At 36.5% G+C, this 23,990-nt stretch overlaps 2 protein-coding genes across 5 annotated transcripts in view; both read right to left on the reverse strand.

Annotated features, from left to right (window-relative positions):
• Nucleotides 1–874: 874 nt before the first annotated feature.
• On the reverse strand, nucleotides 875–18,635 carry LOC137246214 (cocaine esterase). Of its 4 annotated transcripts, XM_067777307.1 has the most exons (5): nucleotides 10,978–11,072; nucleotides 7,526–7,674; nucleotides 7,355–7,447; nucleotides 4,796–4,963; nucleotides 875–4,725 (listed from the first exon to the last, which is right to left on the reverse strand). In XM_067777307.1, exons 2-5 carry the CDS (start codon nucleotides 7,646–7,648, stop codon nucleotides 3,037–3,039), a joined length of 2,073 nt encoding a protein of 690 aa, XP_067633408.1. In that variant the 5' UTR covers nucleotides 7,649–7,674; nucleotides 10,978–11,072; the 3' UTR covers nucleotides 875–3,036. The 4 variants fall into 4 exon arrangements, with proteins under 4 accessions (XP_067633408.1, XP_067633407.1, XP_067633410.1 ...); XM_067777306.1 differs by lacking the exon at nucleotides 10,978–11,072 and having other exon boundaries at nucleotides 7,526–7,771; XM_067777309.1 differs by lacking the exons at nucleotides 7,355–7,447; nucleotides 7,526–7,674; nucleotides 10,978–11,072 and adding an exon at nucleotides 18,146–18,635.
• A 1,915-nt stretch (nucleotides 18,636–20,550) lies between these two features.
• The window catches only part of ttv (exostosin glycosyltransferase 1 ttv), a 42,779-nt gene continuing 39,339 nt past the window's right edge, over nucleotides 20,551–23,990 (reverse strand). Inside the window, exons 7-10 of the mRNA XM_067770751.1 lie at nucleotides 23,779–23,929; nucleotides 23,297–23,716; nucleotides 22,919–23,235; nucleotides 20,551–22,840 (exon numbers count right to left, since the gene is read on the reverse strand). Coding sequence (XP_067626852.1) covers nucleotides 22,732–22,840; nucleotides 22,919–23,235; nucleotides 23,297–23,716; nucleotides 23,779–23,929 — 997 coding nt within the window. The 3' untranslated portion in view covers nucleotides 20,551–22,731. The remainder of the gene's footprint in view (nucleotides 22,841–22,918; nucleotides 23,236–23,296; nucleotides 23,717–23,778; nucleotides 23,930–23,990) is intronic.

The following is a 23,990-nucleotide window of genomic DNA, read 5'->3' on the forward strand; positions in this document are numbered from 1 at the left end:
ACGCTCCTTTCTTTTCCTTGCCTTGCCTTAGCTTCGCAACGTTGACGACAACTACGGGCACAATTATTACCATCCACATCATTATCAAAATAGTTATTGTACTGCTCTTTTTCTTCCTTCTCTTCTTCTGTTTCAGCATCACATTTGGCTGAAATGTAGTGACTACGCTTTTGCTTACATTCTATATTGCTCCATATTGCATACCACTTTTAAAGACCACGCTTAGATGCTTACACATCAAAATCAAAAAAAAAAAAAAAAACATTTACAAACATAGGGCTTACTAATATCGGTATCTTCCTTTGGAAACATTTCAAATTGACGCTATCTTTTATATGTATTTGTTTACTCTCTCGAAAAGGGGCTAACCCGTTTGGATGAGTTTTTGTACGATACATTTTAAGCTCTCCTACCTACATACATGTAGTTACCAAGGTAAAGTATTTTATGTTGTTTAGAGTAACCACGAACCTCGTACAGATCATTTCCAGTGGACGTACTTACGGTCCAGCACGTCTGAGTATCTTTTTGTTTGAACTTAAAAATTAAGGAGTCACACGAGCCCTTTGTTCAAGCTCCAAAAACACTACAGAGTTTTTCCTGTACAAATCTTAACACTTCATACCAGCACTTGAACTCTCCACAGCTTTTCATCACTGAACTGGAAATGTTCATAGTCTTTAGTAACATGCTACTAGATTACTTGTTCGCAAAATCGCTGTTGCATTGGGTAATTATCCAAATAAATCCTTAGATAATCATGTACTAACATTATACCTTGTAGTAAATTGTTTTTAGTTTGAAGCTTTGAATCCTAAGTCCACTACGATCTTTATAAAGAATGCCTGTCGTGACCATTAAAACAAAGTTCATGTTTCTTTTGCAATAAAAATATTTAAGTGTAACGTTTTTAATTTAACTTTCCTTTAAAAACGGGAAATATATTTACATGTATGGACGTATTTACATAAATATATGCACTTGCTTACAAAGTGCAGTGTTAACTTACGTTTAGTTAATATTTTTTATTTAACATGCTTTATTACATACTTTATACCTAGATTTAAACAGAAAAAATTTACTGCCTCTCCCACATGTTCTAAAATGGTTTTTCTCGATTTTTTTGATTTCAAGGCTTTAGATATACATATGTGCGCGATAAGTAGCCATTCTACATATATTAGCCGTGCTGTTTTTTTTACACGCGTATACGTTTACGTTTGCGCGTGAAAAAAACGCCTATCCGCGCTTAGATAATGCTTAGGAGACCCATCTATCGGCTGTGGTTAAACAACTAGCTACAGCAACAGGGTGTACCGAAAAGCGGAGACACAACCCTCTGATGGCCATAGGGTATAACATATAGCTGAATCAGTTGCGATGAATTGTGGACACACATAGAATACATAGAATTAATTTAGAGGGTGAAACAAAGACACATATTTCAGTTACATCTGAGTATAATGCGTATTGAAATTTAGTAGGACAAAATTTATGCGCAGCAATTTCAGAGGTGTATTTAAAGTTTGTCGCTTAGCAGTCCATATAAAGTTTAAGCGTAAACGGATATACGTATGTTAAAAAACACGGCTATTGTAAGCCGGCCTCATAATATGGTCTTCATTGGTTTATCACACTAGTCGGAGAAAACGAACTTTTCATATCTACATCTTAAAAAATTCGTTACATCAAAAAACATCTGATTTTGGTATATCCTTTATATAAGTATTTTCATATTATCTTTATACAAATAGGCAAGTTGAAAATGTTACGCCCCTTTTACGGCCCTACTATAATTCTTTGGTATAAGCAGTTATATGTGCGTCGATGGCCTTCTCTAGGAGCAGTGCAGGCCATTAAACTTCAAAGAAGTTAAGATATTAATTTAAAAATGACATCACAACAAATGCCAGGCACGTATTTAACTATGGCCTCATCCATGTGAACACAGATTTGATCCCGCGAGCAAATGAACGAATAGTGTGTACATAGTTGTTTTATTGAAAGTATAGCGCGAAAGTCAGCAAGTATGAGTGAACGTGTAATTTTTTTGCTAATATTCAAAGTGCTTACAAAAACAAACGCGAATATTAAAAATAGTGTTTGAATTCGTTTTGGTTGATTGCAAAATTTGTGTGCACTACTTTGTTAGTTAACAAAATTTATATGATATAAAGGAAAAATAAATCAAAAAAGAACTAAATAAAACTAAATTAAGATAAAGAAATTGCTTCAAATAAATGTTTTCATACATTTAAAAAAGCAATACGGGTAATCCCCGATTAAATCATACAAACAGACAAAATTGGTTAATTCGTTGTAGTTCTATAAATAGAACAAAAACAGCAACAAATACCAAAGTTTCTTTGAAAACCGCTGTACCAAGCATAGCTTTAACACATAATTGCATACGAAGTATGCAATGTGTAAAAGATTAAAATATGCAAAAAGAAGGCAATTGGGAAAAACTTTACAACAACTAAGGCATGACGTAGCTGAATGCGGTTGTAACCATTTCAACTATCGTAGGAGTGCGGGTTCGACTCCCACTCCCGGGAAAAAAGCCTTTGAAGAGATTTACAAGGTATAATCGAAACAGCTGTCGCCTTGTCCGTCCTGATGACACGTTGTTTAAATTTTTCACAAATTATTAAATAAATTAAGATAAATTAAAAAGAATTAAAATTAAATTAAATTAAATTAATATGAAATAAAAGAACTAATTTGTTTTTGCAAATTAGTATAAAAAATAGAAAAACAAATTGGATTTTAAAATGTATCGCAAGTCAATTCATATTGCCAATGTTTTACTGCATATTTAGTATGATTGTTGCTTTGATTGCTACCTTTCAAAACGTCATGCTTTGTATATTTATCCATACCATAATTACTACTTTCTCGACTATCTTCAATGATGTTTTTTACGCCTGAATTTTGTTTACTAAAAAAAAAATTTGCAGACTTGGTATCATTAGAGTTTCCTCGGATTTTAGAAAGCTTTGTTTGTAACCAGATTGGCTTCTGAAACCATTTGTGTCATAATTGAAACAACGAGGAATGACTCCTCTTACGCATGTGATCACGATGCAAGAAATACATGCAGAGGGCCAAAATGCTCAAAAGCGCTGCAATTAGGCTTAATAGAGCAAAGAATCCTTTACGGTAACGAGCTGCATCAGCTACAGCTTCCATTAATTGATTTCGTTGTCCTAATGGAGCATGAAGATCATCATTGAAGTTGTAGATTGGTATGTTCGGAATAAACGTTTCCCAAAATTGATAAATTCTATTCAAATGGTGCGCATAGCCATAATTGATTTCATTATCCGGCGATTGGCGCTGTAGGTTATTATCACGCCATGTTTTATTATTCGTATTCTTTATCGAAAAATCGCTATTTTCTTTTTTTAACATTTCGTCAATTTTAAATGCATTTTTATGAAAATCAGAAAAATAGTTTTCGCTCATTTCCATGGGAATATTTTTATCTTCTTCACCTATAAAATATATGAATTGATCCACTTTCGAATATGGCAACCATGGGTGAGAATTGAAATCGTGATTATGTATGGACGTTATAAAATTTAATATAGCTTCTTGCAATCTACGCATTTTGCGTTCCTCCTCCGTTGTTAAACGTCTTCTAGCTATTTGCTGAAACATGCTGGTACCCAAAAAGAAAAGTAAATCAGATGTATGAGAAGCGCCTCCAAAATAATTTACTTTCCCCCTTATGTCCATGGTATTTGAGCTATCAAATATGTATGCAAAGACAGTCGTGGCGCTAACCGAAGTTGTAGAACTTAAGATATTAATTATACGGTAAAAAGGCAATTCGAAAAAATATTCGGATATGAGACGTTGCAGTGTGTACAATAAATGCTTTACGCTATTGTCATACCCTTTACTAAAATAAAACCATTTGAGCGCGTACTGTACTTTATCTCTGTGTTGCTTATCAAATTTTCGTAAAATGCGTGGTATCACAGTATAATCCACATAGTCACGAAGCGATTGGTAGCTTTCACGTGCTAAATTTATCCACCTCTGGTCCATGAACGCACCTTCATTAGAAGTGATGCCAATAAGTATAGGAGGTAATAATATATCGGTTTGACTTCTAAACAAGTCATATAAAGGCTTTGTTAAGATAGGGCCAATACGAAGGCTGCCATTGCCATGCTCATAAATGCTTTCAAATGCATTTAATAGATCACTAACGCTTTTCAACTTTAAACATCGTATAAGTTGGGCATTTGGCGTTTCGAACTGGCAACCAAGTTTGGCCACTAAAATATTTGAAGCTGTCAGTACTTCTTCCGTTGTTTTTAAATACTCTGACATATCTCCACTAGACATGATTACTATCTTAGCAAATAGTTTCTTATTATTATTTGGTTTTATAAGAGCATGCGCTAAAACGCATGGACCACCAGTTGTACCATGTCCCAACAGTGTAATTCGGTTCGCATCACCACCGAAATGTTTAATATTGTTTTGTATCCAAAATAAAGCCAATCGTTGATCTTGTAGACCAAAATTTCCAGAAATATTGCCATTTTCTATGGCTATCCAGCCAAAAATATTACTGCGATATTGTATTGAGACCACCACAATATCATCGAGCGCAAGGTCAACGCCTGATAAACGATTTTGCGACCAATCATAAATCATATCTTCTCCACTGATTAATACCAAAACTGGTTTATTCTGAGTATTTCTCGACTGAAAAGTAAAAAAACAAAAACACTAACTGTTATCACACTTTTCATGGCAATAAATTATATTTAAATACCTCAGATACCCAAATATTCAAATATAAGCAGTCTTCATTTGTCGCTATCTCTCTGGGCAAACTTCCATCTGCAGTTTCATGATATACAGTGTTTGAAGGTTGTGGACAAAGGGGACGCATATTCATTGCCAATAACGTCCGATTCCAGCCTTTATGAGGTAAAGGCGGCTTTATTCGTAAAATAAAAAAATAAAAATATTAAACAGTTTAATAATAAAATATGATATATCAATGAAAATTAAATGTATAAGTGTGTTAGGTATATCGAAACAAATATGCCTCATGCCAATTATCACTTCCCACAGTGGCCGGTGTTATTTTAGCTCTTTCCAGCTAGAGTGCTCCATACTCTCTCTTGCTCCGGGAAGGTGTTGAAGCTAACCCTAGTTCAAGGAAATATTTTTGAGGTGCCTGTAGAGAATATATGTATATAGGATTGGCACACTTTTGCCAGTGTGCCTCTTTGGAAAGTAGAGTTGCACGAATGGTTGTTTTGGGATGGATGAAATCACTTCGTAAAATCTCCAAACCTTTTGTGGCCCCTTACAGCTCTCATCCAACGATGGCAGGCGGCGCGCGCCTAAGTGTACCTTCATTACCTTCTGGCAGAAATGCAGCACGCCACAACAAGTACACGCTGTTGTTCGTGGCGAACGGCGCCTTCAGCTCACACGATTGTTACCCACAACCACTACATTCCCCCCAACTACAATCTCCTACCTCCGTTTTCCCCTCCTCTTTCGGACACGAACATACGTGAAGAACTTCTGGTCTCGGTAACCTTGTTCACCGTATACCAGTTTATAATATATATGTTTATGGCCTAGTGAAGATTAAGCCTCGATTGAACTCCCATTATCCTAGCTGTTCCTTTTATTGCACTGTACTGCATAGCTGCTCATCCAATAACACCACGGCACTTGCCTTGGGCATCCTGCTCCAGAGCCACGACAGCACACGCTTACTTGCCTTTTATCGTCAAAACCACACTCACCCGGCTTCGGCCTCCAGGCTGGCGACTTTGACGTCAGTAGAACTGCGACTGAATTCCAATAACTTAAATGAAAAGATCACAGGGATCGTCGATTTTTATAAAAGTCACTTTCCCGCATTATTGGGCTACAAGAGACGATGAGAGCAGGCGCAAAGGAATGAACATCTTACAAATTGCAGCCTCTCTGTCGGCTATGCTAAGCTTTGGTCAGCCGGAAAGTCCTTGTCCGATAAAGCACACTGAAAAAAAATTTACCGCTTTTGATGATATTGTTGTCGGATTTGTACAAATGCCCGCACACTCTGATACCAGCTAAATAAGGAGAGTCATATCGCCGATATCTTTCTTGTCGCCAGTAGTGAAGAAACTGGAACCCTTACTGCTCCCTGAATTTACCACAAATCTAACCAGTCATCAGCATGACTTCCGAAAACTGCATAGCACTACGAACGCGCTAAACGCCATTGACACCCAAATAAAGGACAGTACTTGTAGCTCTAGACCCTTTCAAAAGCTTTTGATACAGTTAACCATTGCACATTACTGGAAGACATAGAGCGACCTTATCGAGAAATTACTTGTTTGCGTGTGAATCGATTTTTTATATTATTGGCCTTAACAAACGCGACATAGGTTCTGCCTTCTCTGACTGGACAAAGAGGCGGTAACTGGCAAACAAGCAATATGCTGTCGTCCAAGAGAGAATTGACCCATATGAGCCTTGGCAGCCACGTCGTGTTGACGAATATGCATTCGAAACTGTGAAGGAGCTCGTATATCTGGGAAGCAGCATTAACAGCAAGAACAATGTCAGCTTAGAAGTCCAATTTAGCATAACTCATGCAAACAAGTGCTATTTTGGACTGAATCGGCAATATGAAGAGGTAAGTCTTCTCGCGACCAACAAAAATCAAGCTCTTAAAGTTGCTTATCATATCTGTGTTGTTTTAACGAAAAATAAACGGTCGAAGATTTTGGGAGTGTTATTGGTGTTGATGCTGATATGTCGGATAAAGATTCGGTGCGATCAAGTAACTTATCAGTATTCAGGTTCACAATGGCCTTGAATAAGCTGTGAACCTATAAAGCTTAACAGCCCCTTAAATCCCCTAATCAGACCTCTACTGATGCATGACATGAAACCATGCACTGTGTCCGAGAGAAGATGAGATTGCTCTTGGAGTGTGTGTGAGTGAATAGTTTTGCCAGTATCGAAGAAGGTATTATGATGAGCTGTGTAAGCTTTACGCAGAATTGAAGATGGTGAAATGAATGAAAGCCGAAAGGCTTCGCGGGCTAAGTCATGTTATACGAATAGACAAAGACGCTACGACCAGGAGAGTATTTTAATCAAAGGAAGAGGGAGACATTCACTAAGTTGAGGGATGGCAGGTGGAGGAAGACTTCATCTCTCTTGGTGCTCCCGATTGGCTCAGTTATTGCGAAGCAGGGATAGATCTCGTAACGTGTTGCCAAACGGCAACAATCGCTTAGGTACGAATGATGAATAATGATAAATAAGAACTTAAATTTCAATATAATAGATCTCATGTTCTATTCCATACCGCAAAGCGTAGATCAGCGACTGGTGGTTGTGCATATGGAACACCTAGATATGCGCTTACAGCGGCCCGAGAGGAATCTGGAAATATTTTCAACTATATGATCAAAAACAAGTGAATAGAAAAAAATTTATTGAATTATACATTTGTCTGTAATTATGAATGAATACGAACCCCCATGATAGGCCCCTGATCGAGCATTATAGTTGGACGTAAGCCATTCACGTAAAATAATTGCCAATACAGTAATATAGGCCTCAAAAGCCGATGGATCTTGTTTTTGAAATCGGCGAGCATCGTATGTATGTTGTATAACTTAATTACTTTTAGTACAACAAAAATATAGGTATTAATGGGTATGTATGTATTTTTGTACATACATACATATGTATATGCTTGTATTTATTATTTCACTGCACAAACCGAAACTAATTTAATGTTTAAGCTCTGAAATATGTTGCAATACTAAAACCATTCCCGATGATGGATAGCGAATAAAGTTCTAAGTTATTAACAAAAAAATCATAATATTAACGCAATTATACAATACAATAGATGTAAAGGTACTTGTGTCCCTGCAAGAAACGGTAAATTGCAAGAATTCATTGCGGGATATAGAGATAAAAAGGAGGGAATTATTGCATATGGCTTCAGCTAAAAGGAGCGCCACAGCTATCACATTCCGAAACAAAAATTAGTTCAGGCCTCAGAAGGCTTTTAGTAGTTACCATGGCTCGAAAGAGGACTAGTCAAACTCACGATGTATGCAGAATACTTTTCAGTCATCATAAGCGGCAGATGTCTACCAACAATCAGCTCTCTGCTTGATCTGGCGCTTCCGGGTGAACATCTGGAGTCGGGTTAACCACCAATGCAAAAAAAATATAAGGTCCCTAAGCGGACTAAGCCTAAGCTAGGAGGGGTAGCCCTTCAAGAAAAGTACATATCAAAATATTTAGGAGTTATACTAGATAGTACGTTGTAGTGAAAACTTCATTTGGAAGAGAGAACGAAGAAAGCCTCCATGACACTGTATGCATACAAGAGGATACTAGGCACTCGTGGGAACTATAGCCCAAACTCTCTCTCATTGAGTATTTTATAACAGTTGTCAAGCCCATATTTTACTATTCGGTAGTTTGTTGAACAGCCACACAAAAAAATATGTATACCAAAAAGCTTGGTAGCCCTGATAACTTACCCGACAACAGCATTGCATGCAGTTCTGCACATCCCAACTCCAGACGCAATGGCCAAAATATAGCGTTATCAACAACAACAACAAGGCTTAAGGCCTCTGGGCAGCTTGAGTGCAGACCGTATGGAGGTAGCCACATATATAGAGCAAACGGGCTACATGGTCCAATGCCTGAATTTCGAAAGAGATCTTGGGAACACAATAGAGTCGGTGTGTTGGCGCAAGGTGTGCGGAAACGGCAGAACACACTTTATACGTGTATACCGATGATTCCAAAAGGAAGGGATCGGGTCTGCTGTTTACTGTGTCGATCTAGAAATAAATAGATCCAACAGGATGCCAGAACACTTCAGTGTCTTTCATAAGGAAATTAAATCCGTAAAGAAAGCAGCGGAAGCTCTAGAGAAAGGGAGCTTAAGTTGCAGTCGCATCAATATATATGTTGATAGTCAGGCGGCGATTAAGGCAATAATCTCACACAGTACCTCATCACAAGAAGTGTCCTGGATTGCAAAGAAGCATTGGAGAGACTTCGGTCAGGCTGGACCATACACCTATATAGGATTTACAATCACAAAGGAATAGGTGGTAACGAAAAGAACGATGAGTTGGTAAAATAGAGTGCAGTACTCGATGAATCGACGGTAGATATCCCAATCCGCTTGGAAGAAGTCAAAAGGAGGCAGGAGTTGCATATAATCCATTAAGCAGGAGAGGCGTAGATAGAAGCGCGGGCCTGCAAAATTTCGAAGATCATGTGCAAAGTTACAAAGCTGTTCATATCTGTAAACAAAGAATACTTAAGGCTCACGATGGGCATGCCAACTGGGCATTGCCTCCTGGTGTCACATGCTTATAAATTAGACCTCGTCAATAACGGCAGACGTAGGTAGTGCGAGCTTCAGGAGGAAACGGTTGAAAACGTTTTGTGTTCATGTCCTGCGCTCGCGAGGTGAAGGCTCCAGCTACTAGGGATGGCTGAGTTGCCAGATCTCGAGGCAGCAATTAAGCTAGGACCTAGAAATCATCTAGTATTTTCCAAAGGGACGTAGTTATTCCATAACTTAACCTACGTCCTCTTGGTACCTAATTTAGGATTTTCCTTTCAGTCGTTAAACAAATTCTGGTAAAACTATGAACACATTCAGTCTGTTTGAGGTCTTTATTGACCGGTCAGTTCGACCTTACCTATCCCATTATGAGGGCAGAGCTATTTTATGACATAAAACTCGCCCAAACGTTTGTTAACACCATGGGCACATTCAGTATATTTGAGGTTGTTACGGCTCGGCCGGTTAACCTAACCTAACCTTAAACAATGACACCGACTTACCTTTAAAGTCAAATGACCGTCAATGTTCTTGCAGGGGTTATAGTATGTATGTGCGTATATGCAAGCATGGGTAAGTGTATCTGCATAAGCGTAGAAACACACATACATACATACATGCTAGCAGCTGAATGTATTTAGCTTCATTATTTTGAAATATACATTTTACAAATTATACGCAAATGAATATATTTTGCGTGTACGGGAATATTATAGGTCAACATGAGTTTTTGTCCCCATCATTATTACACAAAAACACATGGGCAGATTGCATTAAATATTTAGAGCATTTTACTAACGGGGGAGAAAAAATTGCTATTGTCTATTGCAAAAATCCCTCCAATTTTTAGGTTCTGAAGAAGTTTTTTGAGTGTTTATTTTGAGTGCATATTTTGCACATTGGCAGCCACGAAGTACAATGAAAAATCTTGTAGTAGCATGAGTGCATTATTATCATCTTCTCTAGGTGCTTCATCGCTGCCTCCGTTTAAGATGACAGCACTCCCGGACATTGGTTATCAGGTCGCGCTTTTCTTTGTGACTGAAATGTGACCGTGACACAGTGGTGGGTCTTATACGGAGTTGGTGGCTAAAAATACTTCCAGAAGAGATATCAACATGAAATTTTGGTCACGGGTTTACAAATATGTGAGAATTATTTTTTCATAAAATTGGTGCGGGTGATACCTTTATACCGACCCACAACCACCCACTTTCACCGCATGCATATAAAAAGTAAGTAGATGTGGGGGGAAAAGTGGTAAGTGCCTATCGCAAATACAATGTTTAATAGGATTAAATTAAGAAATTAAAGTTATTAAAAGATCTTGCATACATAACAATAACAAAAAAACAAGCACACACAAAAGTTTACATTTGCATATCGTCGACTAGATAAAATAATGTCGTATGTTACATGTGAGCACATATAACATACGGCAATAATTTATCAGTGTGACGCTATCAGAAAACTGTCGCAAAACATAGTGGCAGAAGTGGTTAATAATAAGATATATATAGGCACTGGTGAAATTTTAAATAACAAAAAAAACACAAGAAGCTAAAGAAACTAAAATTATTTCAAAATGGAGTAAATACCTTTGACTTAAATATTCATTTTTATTTATTTCAATACAATGATATTTTATGTATTTTTAAATAGCTTAAACTTGCACTTTATTTTTAACTTGTTCACACTGCAAAAACACAATAATACCATAACCTCACTTCTGAAGCTATTCTTAAAGAGTACAGTTCGAACACAACAAAAACAAATATACCTTTCAAAAGGCTATTCTAATAAGAGATACTAACGACACATTTGATGACAAACTTTTCACTTTGGTTTTTTTAATTTTTGGCCTATGGAACCGACCACTATGCGTGGCTTAAAACCTTGCATCCTTGGGCGTAACATTCTCAATTTTTTCGATACTCTGTAGGAATAAGGTCGATCTTGTATTTTTCGGTGTGCAGTTGCCTTACCCGTTTTTTTAAATCATGCTTTTAAAGATGTTCCTATAAAATTTTAGCTGTAGCTTTATAAGTTAAGGTGTATCCCCTAATCTTCATGTTCCCGGGTGATAAAACTTTTTCAGACTGGCTGAAGCAAGCATGCAACTGCTTGTAAAACTGAGATAATATTAAAGACAAAACGTGTATGTTAATTGCTTTACTTGTACGTGAATACCATACAATTTTTAAATTAAAAATTTAATTTAATTTTAATGCAAGTTTTTTCAGTGCGAGTTTAAACTTCAGGCAAAAGTGAGGTCAATTTAATCTTGCCACTTTGCTTATTAAGCTTTAATTTTACTTCTCATCTTCGTTAAAACTCCCAAAGACCGGGATAACCTCGAGTTATTTTAAACAGTTCACAGCGTTAGAAATGTTGTTGTTCATTGGAAGCATTTAAAGTCACAGCAAAGGATCGTGCTTGACCTTAATCTGCGTTCAGCCTACTTGCATCACCTCTGGGCCCATGCCAAGCGCTCACTCTACAGGTTAGTTGCGTCGACCACTGCTTCTAAGCGCTTGACAATGTACGGTGCTGTGGGAAGGCTCTCCTTATTCTTGTGGTCCGTACCCTTCGCCACTCTTCTTTTCCGATAGGACTCACCTGCCGTTCCATAACTCCCAGAGTTTAATCTTGCCACTTTGCTTATTAAGCTTTAATTTTACTTCTCATCTTCGTTAAAACTCCCAAAGACCGGGATAACCTCGAGTTATTTTAAACAGTTCACAGCGTTAGAAATGTTGTTGTTCATTGAAAGCATTTAAAGTCACAGCAAAGGATCGTGCTTGACCTTAATCTGCGTTCAGCCTACTTGCATCACCTCTGGGCCCATGCCAAGCGCTCACTCTACAGGTTTGTTGCGTCGACCACTGCTTCTAAACGCTTGACAATGTACGGTGCTGTGGGAGAGCTCTCCTTATTCTTGTGGTCCGTACCCTTCGCCACTCTTCTTTTCCAATAGGACTCACCTGCCGTTCCATAACTCCCAGAGTTTAATCTTGCCACTTTGCTTATTAAGCTTTAATTTTACTTCTCTTCTTCGTTAAAACTCCCAAAGACCGGGATAACCTCGAGTTATTTTAAACAGTTCACAGCGTTAGAAATGTTGTTGTTCATTGAAAGCATTTAAAGTCACAGCAAAGGATCGTGCTTGACCTTAATCTGCGTTCAGCCTACTTGCATCACCTCTGGGCCCATGCCAAGCGCTCACTCTACAGGTTTGTTGCGTCGACCACTGCTTCTAAACGCTTGACAATGTACGGTGCTGTGGGAGAGCTCTCCTTATTCTTGTGGTCCGTACCCTTCGCCACTCTTCTTTTCCAATAGGACTCACCTGCCGTTCCATAACTCCCAGAGTTTAATCTTGCCACTTTGCTTATTAAGCTTTAATTTTACTTCTCTTCTTCGTTAAAACTCCCAAAGACCGGGATAACCTCGAGTTATTTTAAACAGTTCACAGCGTTAGAAATGTTGTTGTTCATTGAAAGCATTTAAAGTTACAGCAAAGGATCGTGCTTGACCTTAATCTGCGTTCAGCCTACTTGCATCACCTCTGGGCCCATGCCAAGCGTTCACTCTACAGGTTTGTTGCGTCGACCACTGCTTCTAAGCGCTTGACAATGTACGGTGCTGTGGGAGGGCTCTCCTTATTCTTGTGGTCCGTACCCTTCGCCACTCTTCTTTTCCGATAGGACTCACCTGCCGTTCCATAACTCCCAGAGTCCAACCCATCGCTTGTAGCGCTTTTGTCTGTTCTTGCTTATGGCTCTATTATTCCTCTCTCCATCTTGCTATCAACACAAGGTATCGGGGATAAGAGCCACAAATCTTGGTCACCGATATCCCGCCGCCCACCATATATTTAGATAGAACGGCGTACATGGGAATCTCGTAAGGTCTTATACACATAGTCGGACGCTATGGAGTTCGGCTAAGCTATCACACCATCGACAAAGTGCCTACCCTAGTGAACGCCTTGAGTAAGCTAGTAGTAACAACAAATGAAGAAATCATGTTGCGACAAATTGAAGTCAACATTATGATACAAATTTTTCATACGTTTTTTATTCAGCAAAATTCTAAACAAAAATTCGTTGCGAGTTTTTTCTCTTCTCCCATTCCTCGTATTCTAAATAAAAAATCCTTGTGGGTTATTTCACTTCTCCCTTTCCAATTTTTGTTCGGTTGACGTTAATCAGCTATAGAAAAAAAGTCGCTAGACACTACCACCGCTCAAGTTGAAACTCACATTTTTTTTTTTCACTATGACCAACAGAGGTGCGTGTCTCCGCTATTAAGCACAACCCTTTTTATAGCGAGATATTTCACCACTGCCGCGAGTCTTCCGCTAGATGTAAAATAAAAAATAAATGTAAGGCGCGATAACCTCCGAAGAGATCTAAGGCCGAGCTTCTCTTCCAATTTGCGTCGTGCTCCTCTTGATTTTCCCTACAAATTGGCCGGACGGGACCTACATGTTTTATGCCGACTCCGAACGGCATCTGCATGGCAGAAATACACCCGGAGCGCTTGCCAAACACTGCAGAGGGGCGACCCCGCTTAGAAAAATTTTCTTCTAATTTAAAAACCTTATTTCTAAAATTTTTGATGTTGCTTTGCCCGGTGTGGTAGGCGGAGCACGCTACCATCACACCACGGTGGCCGCCGCTAGATGGGTCTCCTAAATATTATATAAGTGATGTTAAGCGTTTTTTACCCGCAAATGTAGATGTACATACATGTAAAAAACATGGTTTTTACTTCTGCTTTTCATTCAGAATCCAAATTTTAATTTATCTAATGAACATTTAATGGCAATGCTAACTGCCCACCTATGCTAAATATGCGTGTAAAGGAAATGTTCATAATTTTATTCATATGTACATCATAAGGCAAAAAAAAATATGAAAACCTACTAACTCCATATCACTTTCATCATCACTAATTGGCACTTAAATGCGCAGCAGCAAGTCCCGCCAATAATGAAAGCTGATGATGAGAGCTGCAATGTTATTCAAGGGTTTGCCAGCGCAATTTATAGCTTCCCTAACCCAATGGTCAACCTCAAATACTCGTGCCGAATCCTCTATCGTTATCAGGCGAGGCTTTGTTCTCATTGAAGAAGGGGGTTGGAGGCAGGATGGCCTAGAAGGCTCAATGTGTTTATATTAAAACGCGTCCGAGATAGTCGGGCTTGTACCTTTATGGTGCTTGTTACCGGAACGTACTGGATCTATATCCGACAAAGAACGATCAATATCGATAACACTCCCCAGAAGCTTCGGGAAGTGTCATTATCGATACAACGACAATAACATGGGGCTTCAATGTAAAGAGAATTTCCGAGATATATTGGCGTATGTACCGCCAGATTTCGTTTATATCTCAACATAAGCAAAATTTGAACAAGCCCATGTCTCTGCATTAAAGACATGCATTAACACAAAATACTATGAGAGGTTCCCCCAGTGTGTTAGGGGGTTGGAATATACCCGCGGTAGGTATGCATGTCGTAAGAGGCGACTAAAATACCGTATTCAAGGGGTTTGTGTAGCGCAGCCCTTTCAGGTTGCCAGCGCAATACATAGCTTCTCCAAACCCAATTGTCAACCTCACCTGTCCGTGGCGAATCCTGTTTCATTAACAGCCGAGGCTCTGGCGACCCCGAAATCCTCATGGATCTAGGGGATGGAAGGGCTGGATGGCCTAGGGCGCATGTGGTCGTAACAAATCGTTCCCGAGGTGGTAGGGCTTGGTACTGGAACGTACCGGATCTGCATCCGGCAAAGGACCATCAACTCGATAACACTCCCGAAGGCCTTCGGGGAGTGTCCTTATCGCTACAACAACAACAACAACAACAACAACTATGAGAGGTTCTTCAACAGGTTCATGCAACAGGATGCAAATTAACCAATTTTTAGCATACAACAGTCGCTGTTGTACAACAAGCGGTCGAACTAACCATTCTGTGATTTTTGAGCAATGAGAGGTATTAATCTTTCAGGGCGTATTTAAAAGCGGGGGTCAACATTTATTCCACACTTTAGTTCTAATTAAATGTACGTTATGTGTATCGAACGAAGCCTCCAGAGCCTCGTCTGTTAGTGAAACAGGATTCGCCGCGGTTAGGTGAGGTTGACAATTGGGTTTGGAGAAGCTATATATTGCGCTGGCAACATGAAAGGGATACGCTACACAGCCCCTTGAATCTAGTATTTTAGTCGTCTCTTACGACAGGCGCACTCATCATCCTGTTGCTGATTTCTTATCGGTTTTATAGAAAAGAAATTTAGTCATATTTAACAGTATAAGTAAATGGTAGTTAAGAAAAATTTTGATATATGCCCGTACTTGTGCAACAGACTAAAATTTTGTTGAAATATTTCTTAAACTATGGCTTTGTTGTTAAATAATATTTTATTTTATAGAGTAGAGTATTCTTCAATTCTCTTCAACGTACAGTTTATTACCAAGTGCAACTAGAGCCTGTTTTCAAATTTTGGTTCTAAATTGCCTAGCGGGCACATTGACCGAATGTCGCTATGAAATTATAAAAACTTTTATAAAACAACGCCAAAGTTTGTTGTTGGGAAAATTCGCACAAATACCAAGAGTTTCGTTAACTATTATATACACCACTAGAAGGACCTTTTTTGTGCTCTATAAAACCGTCAAAAAATTTAAAATAAAATTGTACACAACCAAGTGGCTAGGTGCTGAGTGCGTGTTTTTAACAGTATGTTATGAGATTAGTTTTAAAAAATTCCTTATCGTGATTCCGGCTCTAGCCGCCGAGGCCTCCATTGAAAACAGCTACCATTCTCGGTATCAGTATACAGGTATGGTGTAACCAAAATAAAGATTTTTTTGAGAGAAATGGCATTTTGGCAAATTACATGAACTAAAGTTGAAATTCAACCACTGCAGTGGTCACTGATTACACCACATAAGTAGAACAATTACATACCATCGTCATTCCTTTTTCTTTCTTTCTTTTCCTTTCCTTTTCCTCTTTTTGTTTATTTTCCTTTCCTTTTTTCCTTCCCTTCAATTCATTTCATTTCCCCCACACACTTTCTTTTCCTTTGCTTTCCTTTCCCTTCTTTTCTTTCTTTACTATTTTTATTTTATTGATTTTACTTTTTTTATTTTTATTTAATTTATTTAACTTTTTATTTTGTTTTATTTTACTATAATTTTTTTATTTTTCTCTTTTCTTCCTTTTCTCCCGGGAGTATGAAAGGCTTTGAAGAGATTTACAAGGTATAATCGAAACAGCTGTCGCCTTGTCCGTCCTGATGTCACGTTGTTTAAATTTTTCCCAAATTATTAAATAAATTATAAAATTAAAAATTGCTTCAAATAAATGTTTTCATACATTTAAGAGTAATAACGGCAATCCCCGATTAACTCATACAAATATTTTATTTTACATTATAATTTTGTTTCATCTTATTTTATTTCAATTATTTTTATTTTTTTCTTTTCATTCAAGTTTTTAGTTTGTTTTATGTCATTTTATAATATTTAATTTTAATTTATTTTGTTTATTTTTTGTTGGTTTTTTGGCCTTTAGTTTGTAAAAATGTTTGTAAATTGTCGAGCTCGAGGCTATACAATATTAAATAACACACAAAGAAAACTTTTTATTTGTATATGTTATATATTGTCGTTTTTTTATTTATCGATATTTCGACTTCAATTAGAAGACATCTTCAGGATCGATCTGGTACAACCAACGATTCCTGAAGATGACTTCTAATTGAAGTCGAAATATCGATAAATAAAAAAACGACAATATACATATAACATATGCAAATAAAAAGTTTTCTTTGTGTGTTATTTAATATTCACCCCTATTCTGCATTTCGATTACGTTCCCGTTCTACGCTCCGCTTTAATCGAAGTTTGGTATTCTGCATGACGACGGAATCGTAAAGAGAAGAGGAAGAGCAAATGATTTTTCGAAATCAGCTGTTGGTACGGAATGTGTGAACATTGGAACAAAATAAATTAAAGAAAATTTGTAAAAAAAGACTGAAAAACGTTTATATTTTATTACCCACGCCATTTTGTACAAAAAAAAGTAATAGAATATATTGCCGCAGTGTTATATTTTTTGAGTGAAGTGGTTTCATAATTGTAAGTGTGTTTTTGTCGTTCTTTTGGCCGATTCCCTGCCGTGGCGAACAAGTTTGGTTAAAACGGATTCCTGCATGAATATAGTTGACATTTTCTGAATTTTAAGGATGCTAATTTCATTGCACTGGCCTAAAATACTTTATAAAGGTTTATTTATTCTTTCCGTAAGGATTGTTTACGTTTTCGCTTCATCTTCCTCTACGCCGACAGCTTGCTTTGGCATATAACTGGACCCAAGAACAGACACAAATTATAGCTGTCTATTATAATGGAATCAATAGCCGCGGCATTATTTATGGAGTTGGAAAGCAACGCATACGAAAATGGCCAGCCGAGAATGGAAAGGCAAATATTGCGAGATTTGTGTAATCCATTTGAGATGAGGGACGAATTGTAAGAAATTGAACTTAAAAGTGGTAAAGTTTAATGACTTATTTTCTTATTTAGGTTCAAAAAAAACTTTCGACTTAACAAGGATGCATTTCAAGTATGTGTAAGATACTTTTGCGGGGCAAATACGTCCAAGGACATGTTGTTTTTGACCTGGACACATAGAAAAAACAATCATCATCAAGCCTTATATGTTTCTTAACAAGTTTTACTTACATTTTTGTTAAAATTCTGTTATAAATTAATAAAAAAATAAAAAGAAAATATTTTTCCGCCAACTAATTTGCAACTTAGAAAAACGGAACTACGATCGAAATGCAGAATACAAAAAATCGAACGATTCGAAGTTGGATCGAAAGAGATTGGAACACAGAATACCAAAATTGCCAAATCGAAAAAATTCCAATCCAAGTCGAAATGCAGAATTGGGCTGATTGTATGGCCTCGAGCTCGACAATTTACAAACATTTTTATTTTGTTTATTTTACCTTATCTAATGTTATGTTTTTTTATTATATTATTTGTTTGGAACAATATTTTCATATAAAACACCCCAATAATGTGTTATAACGTGCTTCCATATTTATCAGTAATGAAAATTGGACATTTGATCATGTTTACTGTATCTGGCTGGCTCTGTATTTCCAATAAATGAGAACTTTCTTTCATCTGACACTTTAAGTTAAATGTGGGGCGTTTGTGTTTAACAAAAGCAAAACACTCACCTCTTACTAAGAAAATTATTTTATTTTAAGCATACAAGAAAGGTATTCACCCTCATTGTCATTGTCGTCGTCGACATCGTCGTCGTTTTTCAGTCGACGTCACATCGTATCGACGTCACATCGTATCAGTTCGATACCAAATCGGTATTGGCTGAGCTTGTTGAGACGACGACGACAATTTATCGATAAAACGAAAGGAAAATATACCAACTCTGCCTTTTCTGGATAAGATTTGTTTAAATATTTCATTTCAAGATTTTACAAAAATGTTTTATTATGACAGTAGTGCGAGCTCTAGTGACAAAAATAATAAAGAGGAGCTTAGACTCAATAGAAAAAAAAATCAGAAATAACTCCGATTTTTTCTAGCCCTGCTACAAGAACCTCGAATTGTTGCGCACTCGTTATTTTCCTTTTGAATGTCTAAAATAACAATGCACATTACATGTTTGTATATTTAATTAATTAAAAAATAAATGTTTCACTTACCAATTTTCCTTGTCGTCAGTAAAAACAGCGTCGACAAAAATGGCGTCGTGTGAGGGCGACGACGAAAGCAAATTTGCTTAGCCAATACCAAACATGTGTCTATAGTCGTCAATAGTTATCGAAAACGACGATGGCAACACCGAATTTAAAACGTCGTCGTCGTTCAGTGCAGACGACGACAATTGCCGTCATCCAGCTTCGGCTCACGCTCAATTCTCACGGGAATGCTCTGGATCATTGAGAGACTTGAGAAGCAGATGTCGTGAAATTTTCGTACACGTGAAATGTGATAGGCAGATGTCGCCGCTGTTTTTCATTTAACTCATACGGCGAAAGGCTAAGCAGCGATATCTATTTTTGAAAAAGTAGGTTTATTAAAGTCAGCGTTGCCAAACTAAAAAGAAGTAATTAACAAATTATCTGGCTCACAAATTGAACCAGACTTCTATCTTTCGTTGTTGTTGCATTTACGTACAAAATTATTTATATGGCTAAAGCTTTTTGCCACCGGATGATGGCTAATGACAATAAGGGTGATTGCTTTTGAGCTTGCACACACAGCGTCACGATATAGTCACATGCCATGTTGGCTTATGTATTGGAAAAATTTTTAAATTAATATTTTAGCTTAATAATTTGGAAAAAATTTAAACAACGTGAGGCGACAGCTGTTTCGATTATACCTTGTAAATCTCTTCAAAACCTTTTCTCCCGGGAGTGGAATTTGAACCCGCACTCCTACGATGCAGATATAGTTGTTAACCTTAGAATTATAGTTAGGCCGTAAAAAGGACGCGAAAATTTCAGCTTGCCTATTTATATCTATAATAGATGATGAATAATTTTTATTTTATTCAAAACGAGTTGAATTTAAGCTATGTTGGCAATAAAAAATATTTTTTCTTGATGTTAACTTAAGTTTTTGCAATATAAATGTTTGGGAAAAGTAGGATACAAATAAAAATAAGCTTGTTTCCAAAATTCGCCTCTGCCAAAAAAATTTAAAGCAACCAAAGCGAGAGGTGTTTGATTTGTGTCGAATTTATTTATACACTTTAATATGCACATGTTTTATATACACAGATATACATACTAAATATGCATATACATATATACATGTGCATGTATATAAATGTATTTACATAAGCATAGTTACATACATATACAAATGTACATACAATAAAAAATTAGCTAAATGTAAAAATTATTAGTTTTTATATTGTAAAAATAGCGACCTAAAGTAATAACCGCTATGTCAAGTCATCATAAACATTTACCATTTGTTAACTTATAACATCTTATAATTATAATTACATAATTTTAATTATTGTGACTGAATTATTATAAATGGCATCTTACGCACATACAAATAATTTTTTACTAATTTATATTATACTGCCATACTAAGCAAAAAGGCAGTCGAGAAATTATTGAATTTTCGAATTTTGATGGCAATAATTTCTGCTATCCTTAAACTTAAATTTAAAAATATATTTATTATTAAAACTTGTTTTTCAAAATGTAGACAAATTTTTAAAATAACTTAAGTATAAAATAAGTAAAGCAATTGTTCAAGGCAAACCGGCATTAAATAAATTATACTGGGGTGGCTTTCCGTAATTCGATATCGATCAAGAACGAGTATAAAATAATCGTTTTCGCTTTCCGTAACACACATTGTCGACGCGTCGTATCGAACGTTAGATACAAACTGTTCGATACCAAATTAGGTGTTGAATTGCCTTTTGGAAAGTTATAATCTTATGCTTTGGTGATTATTTAGGGAATGATTTTTTCATCAGAGATTAAGAAACAAACGCTATTTATAAAAGAAAATATTTTGGTAGCTACAAAAAGCTTTCTAAACACCCTTTGAAATCTGCAAACGAAAGAGATCATACCAAGATACGGGAACTAAAATGGCATCATCGAGCGTTCGATATCGACTTGAATTATCGAATCAACGAGTGTCGACTATCGAATTACGGAAAGCCACCCCTGCTTTTATTTTATGCAGCATACAATTTTAGCATTAAAATAACATCACAATTATATTTGACTGTAGGAAAGTCTACAAAGCAAAAGCAGTACTGAGCATTGAACTGTATTATGAAGAAAAGGTCTGAAATGTAGTAAATCACATATACGCAGAGTGCGCCGCTTATTTTATTCGTCACACCTTCCCACGCGTCATTCGGAAGTTTATCGAAATCTGACAGAAACACAAAAAAATACAAATAAAAACAAAGAAGCTAATGTATGAAATGAATGCACAAATGAAGTTATTAATGAGAAAGTTGCAGTATTGCAACACTAAAAGGAACATTGAAAGGTTTGATGCTACTAAAATTAGTTGGAAAAAATTATTCGTGTATTACGTATTGAATTATTTCGAGCACCATGACAATACTTTTGTCAGAATTAAATGAAAATAAACGTGAAATATCGTTCAAAAGTGCAAGACTAATAATGAAACTATTTATTATTTTTTTTAAGTAAATAAAATTCCGCTACCACTTTCTCTCATTTCACTTATTAACACTATATTGCCTTTTTACCAAGGACGGCAGCTTAATCGTGACACATTTCAGGCTCACAAAGTACATATATACAAATGGATTTTTTTTAAAGTTGGTTAAATGATAATTACATATGTATAATATTTTTTGTCCAAGAGCTGGGCCCTCACTCTGCATCGCGAAGAATTTAAACAAATTTATGTGATTTGACAGCTTTTCAATCGCATTTCTTTTCGCATCGTGAGACAGTGTAAAGCACCTGGGCAACAACTTACTGCAAGATCTTTATAAAATCTTAACACAATTATAGTTATTAGCACGCACCTTAAATGCTAGGAGAACATTAATCAGTCAGTCGCATTCTGTGGCAATGATGAGTTTAATAACAAAATACTTTAGTGCAAGCTGATGTCAATCCATCAACAGACTGCTGCTTGTTCTTGAAATATTTCCAGTGCGATATATTACGGTAGGACGTCAGTAACAGGAAATACCGCTCATTTTGTTTTGATTTGGCTTTCTATTGTATGAAAAATCGGGCCTGAATTCACTTAACGATAAAAAGTAGTGTTTCACAGCTTCAATTCTAAAATGGCGCAGTTTGGCGTGCCTAAATCTGGCTAACTCACGTATGAAATATGTAAAACTTTTTAAAAAATAAATTGATTTCTTGCTTTACATTTTTTAGGGTTTTCAAATAAGTGGAAAGGGAAATATCCTTTAAAGTTAGCTGGACGCCAAACGCTACGCTATCAGCCTGACTGACGACAGACTATATATGTATCTAAGCCATTTACATTCGTTATATCAAAAACACAACTTATAAAGTTCTAGCAGTAATTTGGCTTACAGTTCTACGACTATTTCTATTATATTCGTCAAGTCGCAAGCTACATCATTAACTTGTAGTCTATTATTGCAATAAATACATTTGATTTGTAAATCTGTAACTACTTTTATAGCTTATCTTGTGCATTTTGAATGCATTTATGTATGTATACATATATTTTGGCTGAGAAACTCAATGCAGTTAAGCTTTATTTTATAACTTATACATATGCATGTAGTGCTAGCTGCCAACGAGTTCTATTTGGCGGTATTTCTTACGTAGATTGGACACAGGATCTTTGTATAATACCGGATCAAGACGTAAATTTGATCGTATCAACGGCATATAACTAAGGATATAAATTAAAACGATTTCAAAATGTTATTAACTATGACTTAAGATATGAAAATAATAAAAATATATTCACCCAAAAACTGCAGCAAATGTATTGAGACAACTTTGCCTTTGTATAAAATGATCGGGATCGTTCCAAGGGGAATGTCCTGTTTCGCGGTCTTTATAGCCTTTGCGTTGAGTCACTTTAATCGGTGGTTTTCTCGTTACATGGGATACCAATAAATTCATAAGTATATCTTCGCAATTGGATGATTGTTGTACAGTCTTGAGAAGCAATAGTGAAAGCCAATTGGTATACAAATAGTTGTAGTATCGATGATAAAAAGCTGCGCCAGTCAAAACTATCGAATAATAGTTAGTCCATTTAGATGTGTAGCCCCAAGCATTCTTTAGAAAAATAAAAAATGTTAGTGGCAATTATAGATTTCAGCGTATATTACACTACAACCTTTGAATCATCCCAGAAGTGTGCGCGAGCAGGATAACCCACAATTCTATCTGGAAAGTCGCGCCAAACTATATACGCAAAATCCAATTCGTCCGTATTGAGTATTGAGTCTTCGTCGAGCGAAAGTACAGCATCAGTTTGTATTTCAGGATATGGATAAAAACGCTGCGATATACTCGGACGCTCATCATATATATTTAACAGTTCTTCTCTAGTATGCTTCAATTCGTGCTTATCAGCTATGCCAGCAGAATATGTGCTATTATTTATTAATGTTTCACTTGAATTTTTCTTTATTGAGCGAGAGGATTTTCCAACAGTTGATCCACTTAAAGTTATTATATGGAATGGTATGTGATAAGTTGTTGGCCATCGTTTCTTTGATGGTATAGGACGGTCAGCAGCCCAAAGAACCAATATCTAAGAATCAAATTGAATGTTAAAATTAACAATTATTGTTAGCATTTATAAATTTAACTTACTCTATCTACAAATTGGCTTTTTGAAATGGTTTTGATTAATTTATATAGCGCCGTATTTGGACCTAACATTGAACCAATTTGTACATAAATGACAGCGGTATAATTGTGACGAGATTCTACTCCCAATGAATCCAATAAAAATGGCATATATCTAGTAATTAAAATAAAACATATATATTTCAATTTAATCAATATAGTATAAAAAGCAAATA

Source organism: Eurosta solidaginis, chromosome 3 (genome assembly GCF_040869045.1).
Source record: "Eurosta solidaginis isolate ZX-2024a chromosome 3, ASM4086904v1, whole genome shotgun sequence".
Classification (NCBI taxonomy): Eukaryota; Metazoa; Arthropoda; class Insecta; order Diptera; family Tephritidae; genus Eurosta; species Eurosta solidaginis.

Excerpts from the sequence above, each read along its gene's own strand:
- LOC137246214 (XM_067777306.1), bottom strand. The coding sequence starts at position 7,729 with ATGTACAAAAATACATACATACCCATTAATACCTATATTTTTGTTGTA. Across the intron at positions 4,964-7,354 it reads TCGCTGATCTACGCTTTGCG|CCGCCTTTACCTCATAAAGG; the intron begins GTATGGAATAGA and ends TTACGAATAAAG. Across the intron at positions 4,726-4,795 it reads TGAATATTTGGGTATCTGAG|TCGAGAAATACTCAGAATAA; the intron begins GTATTTAAATAT and ends TTTACTTTTCAG.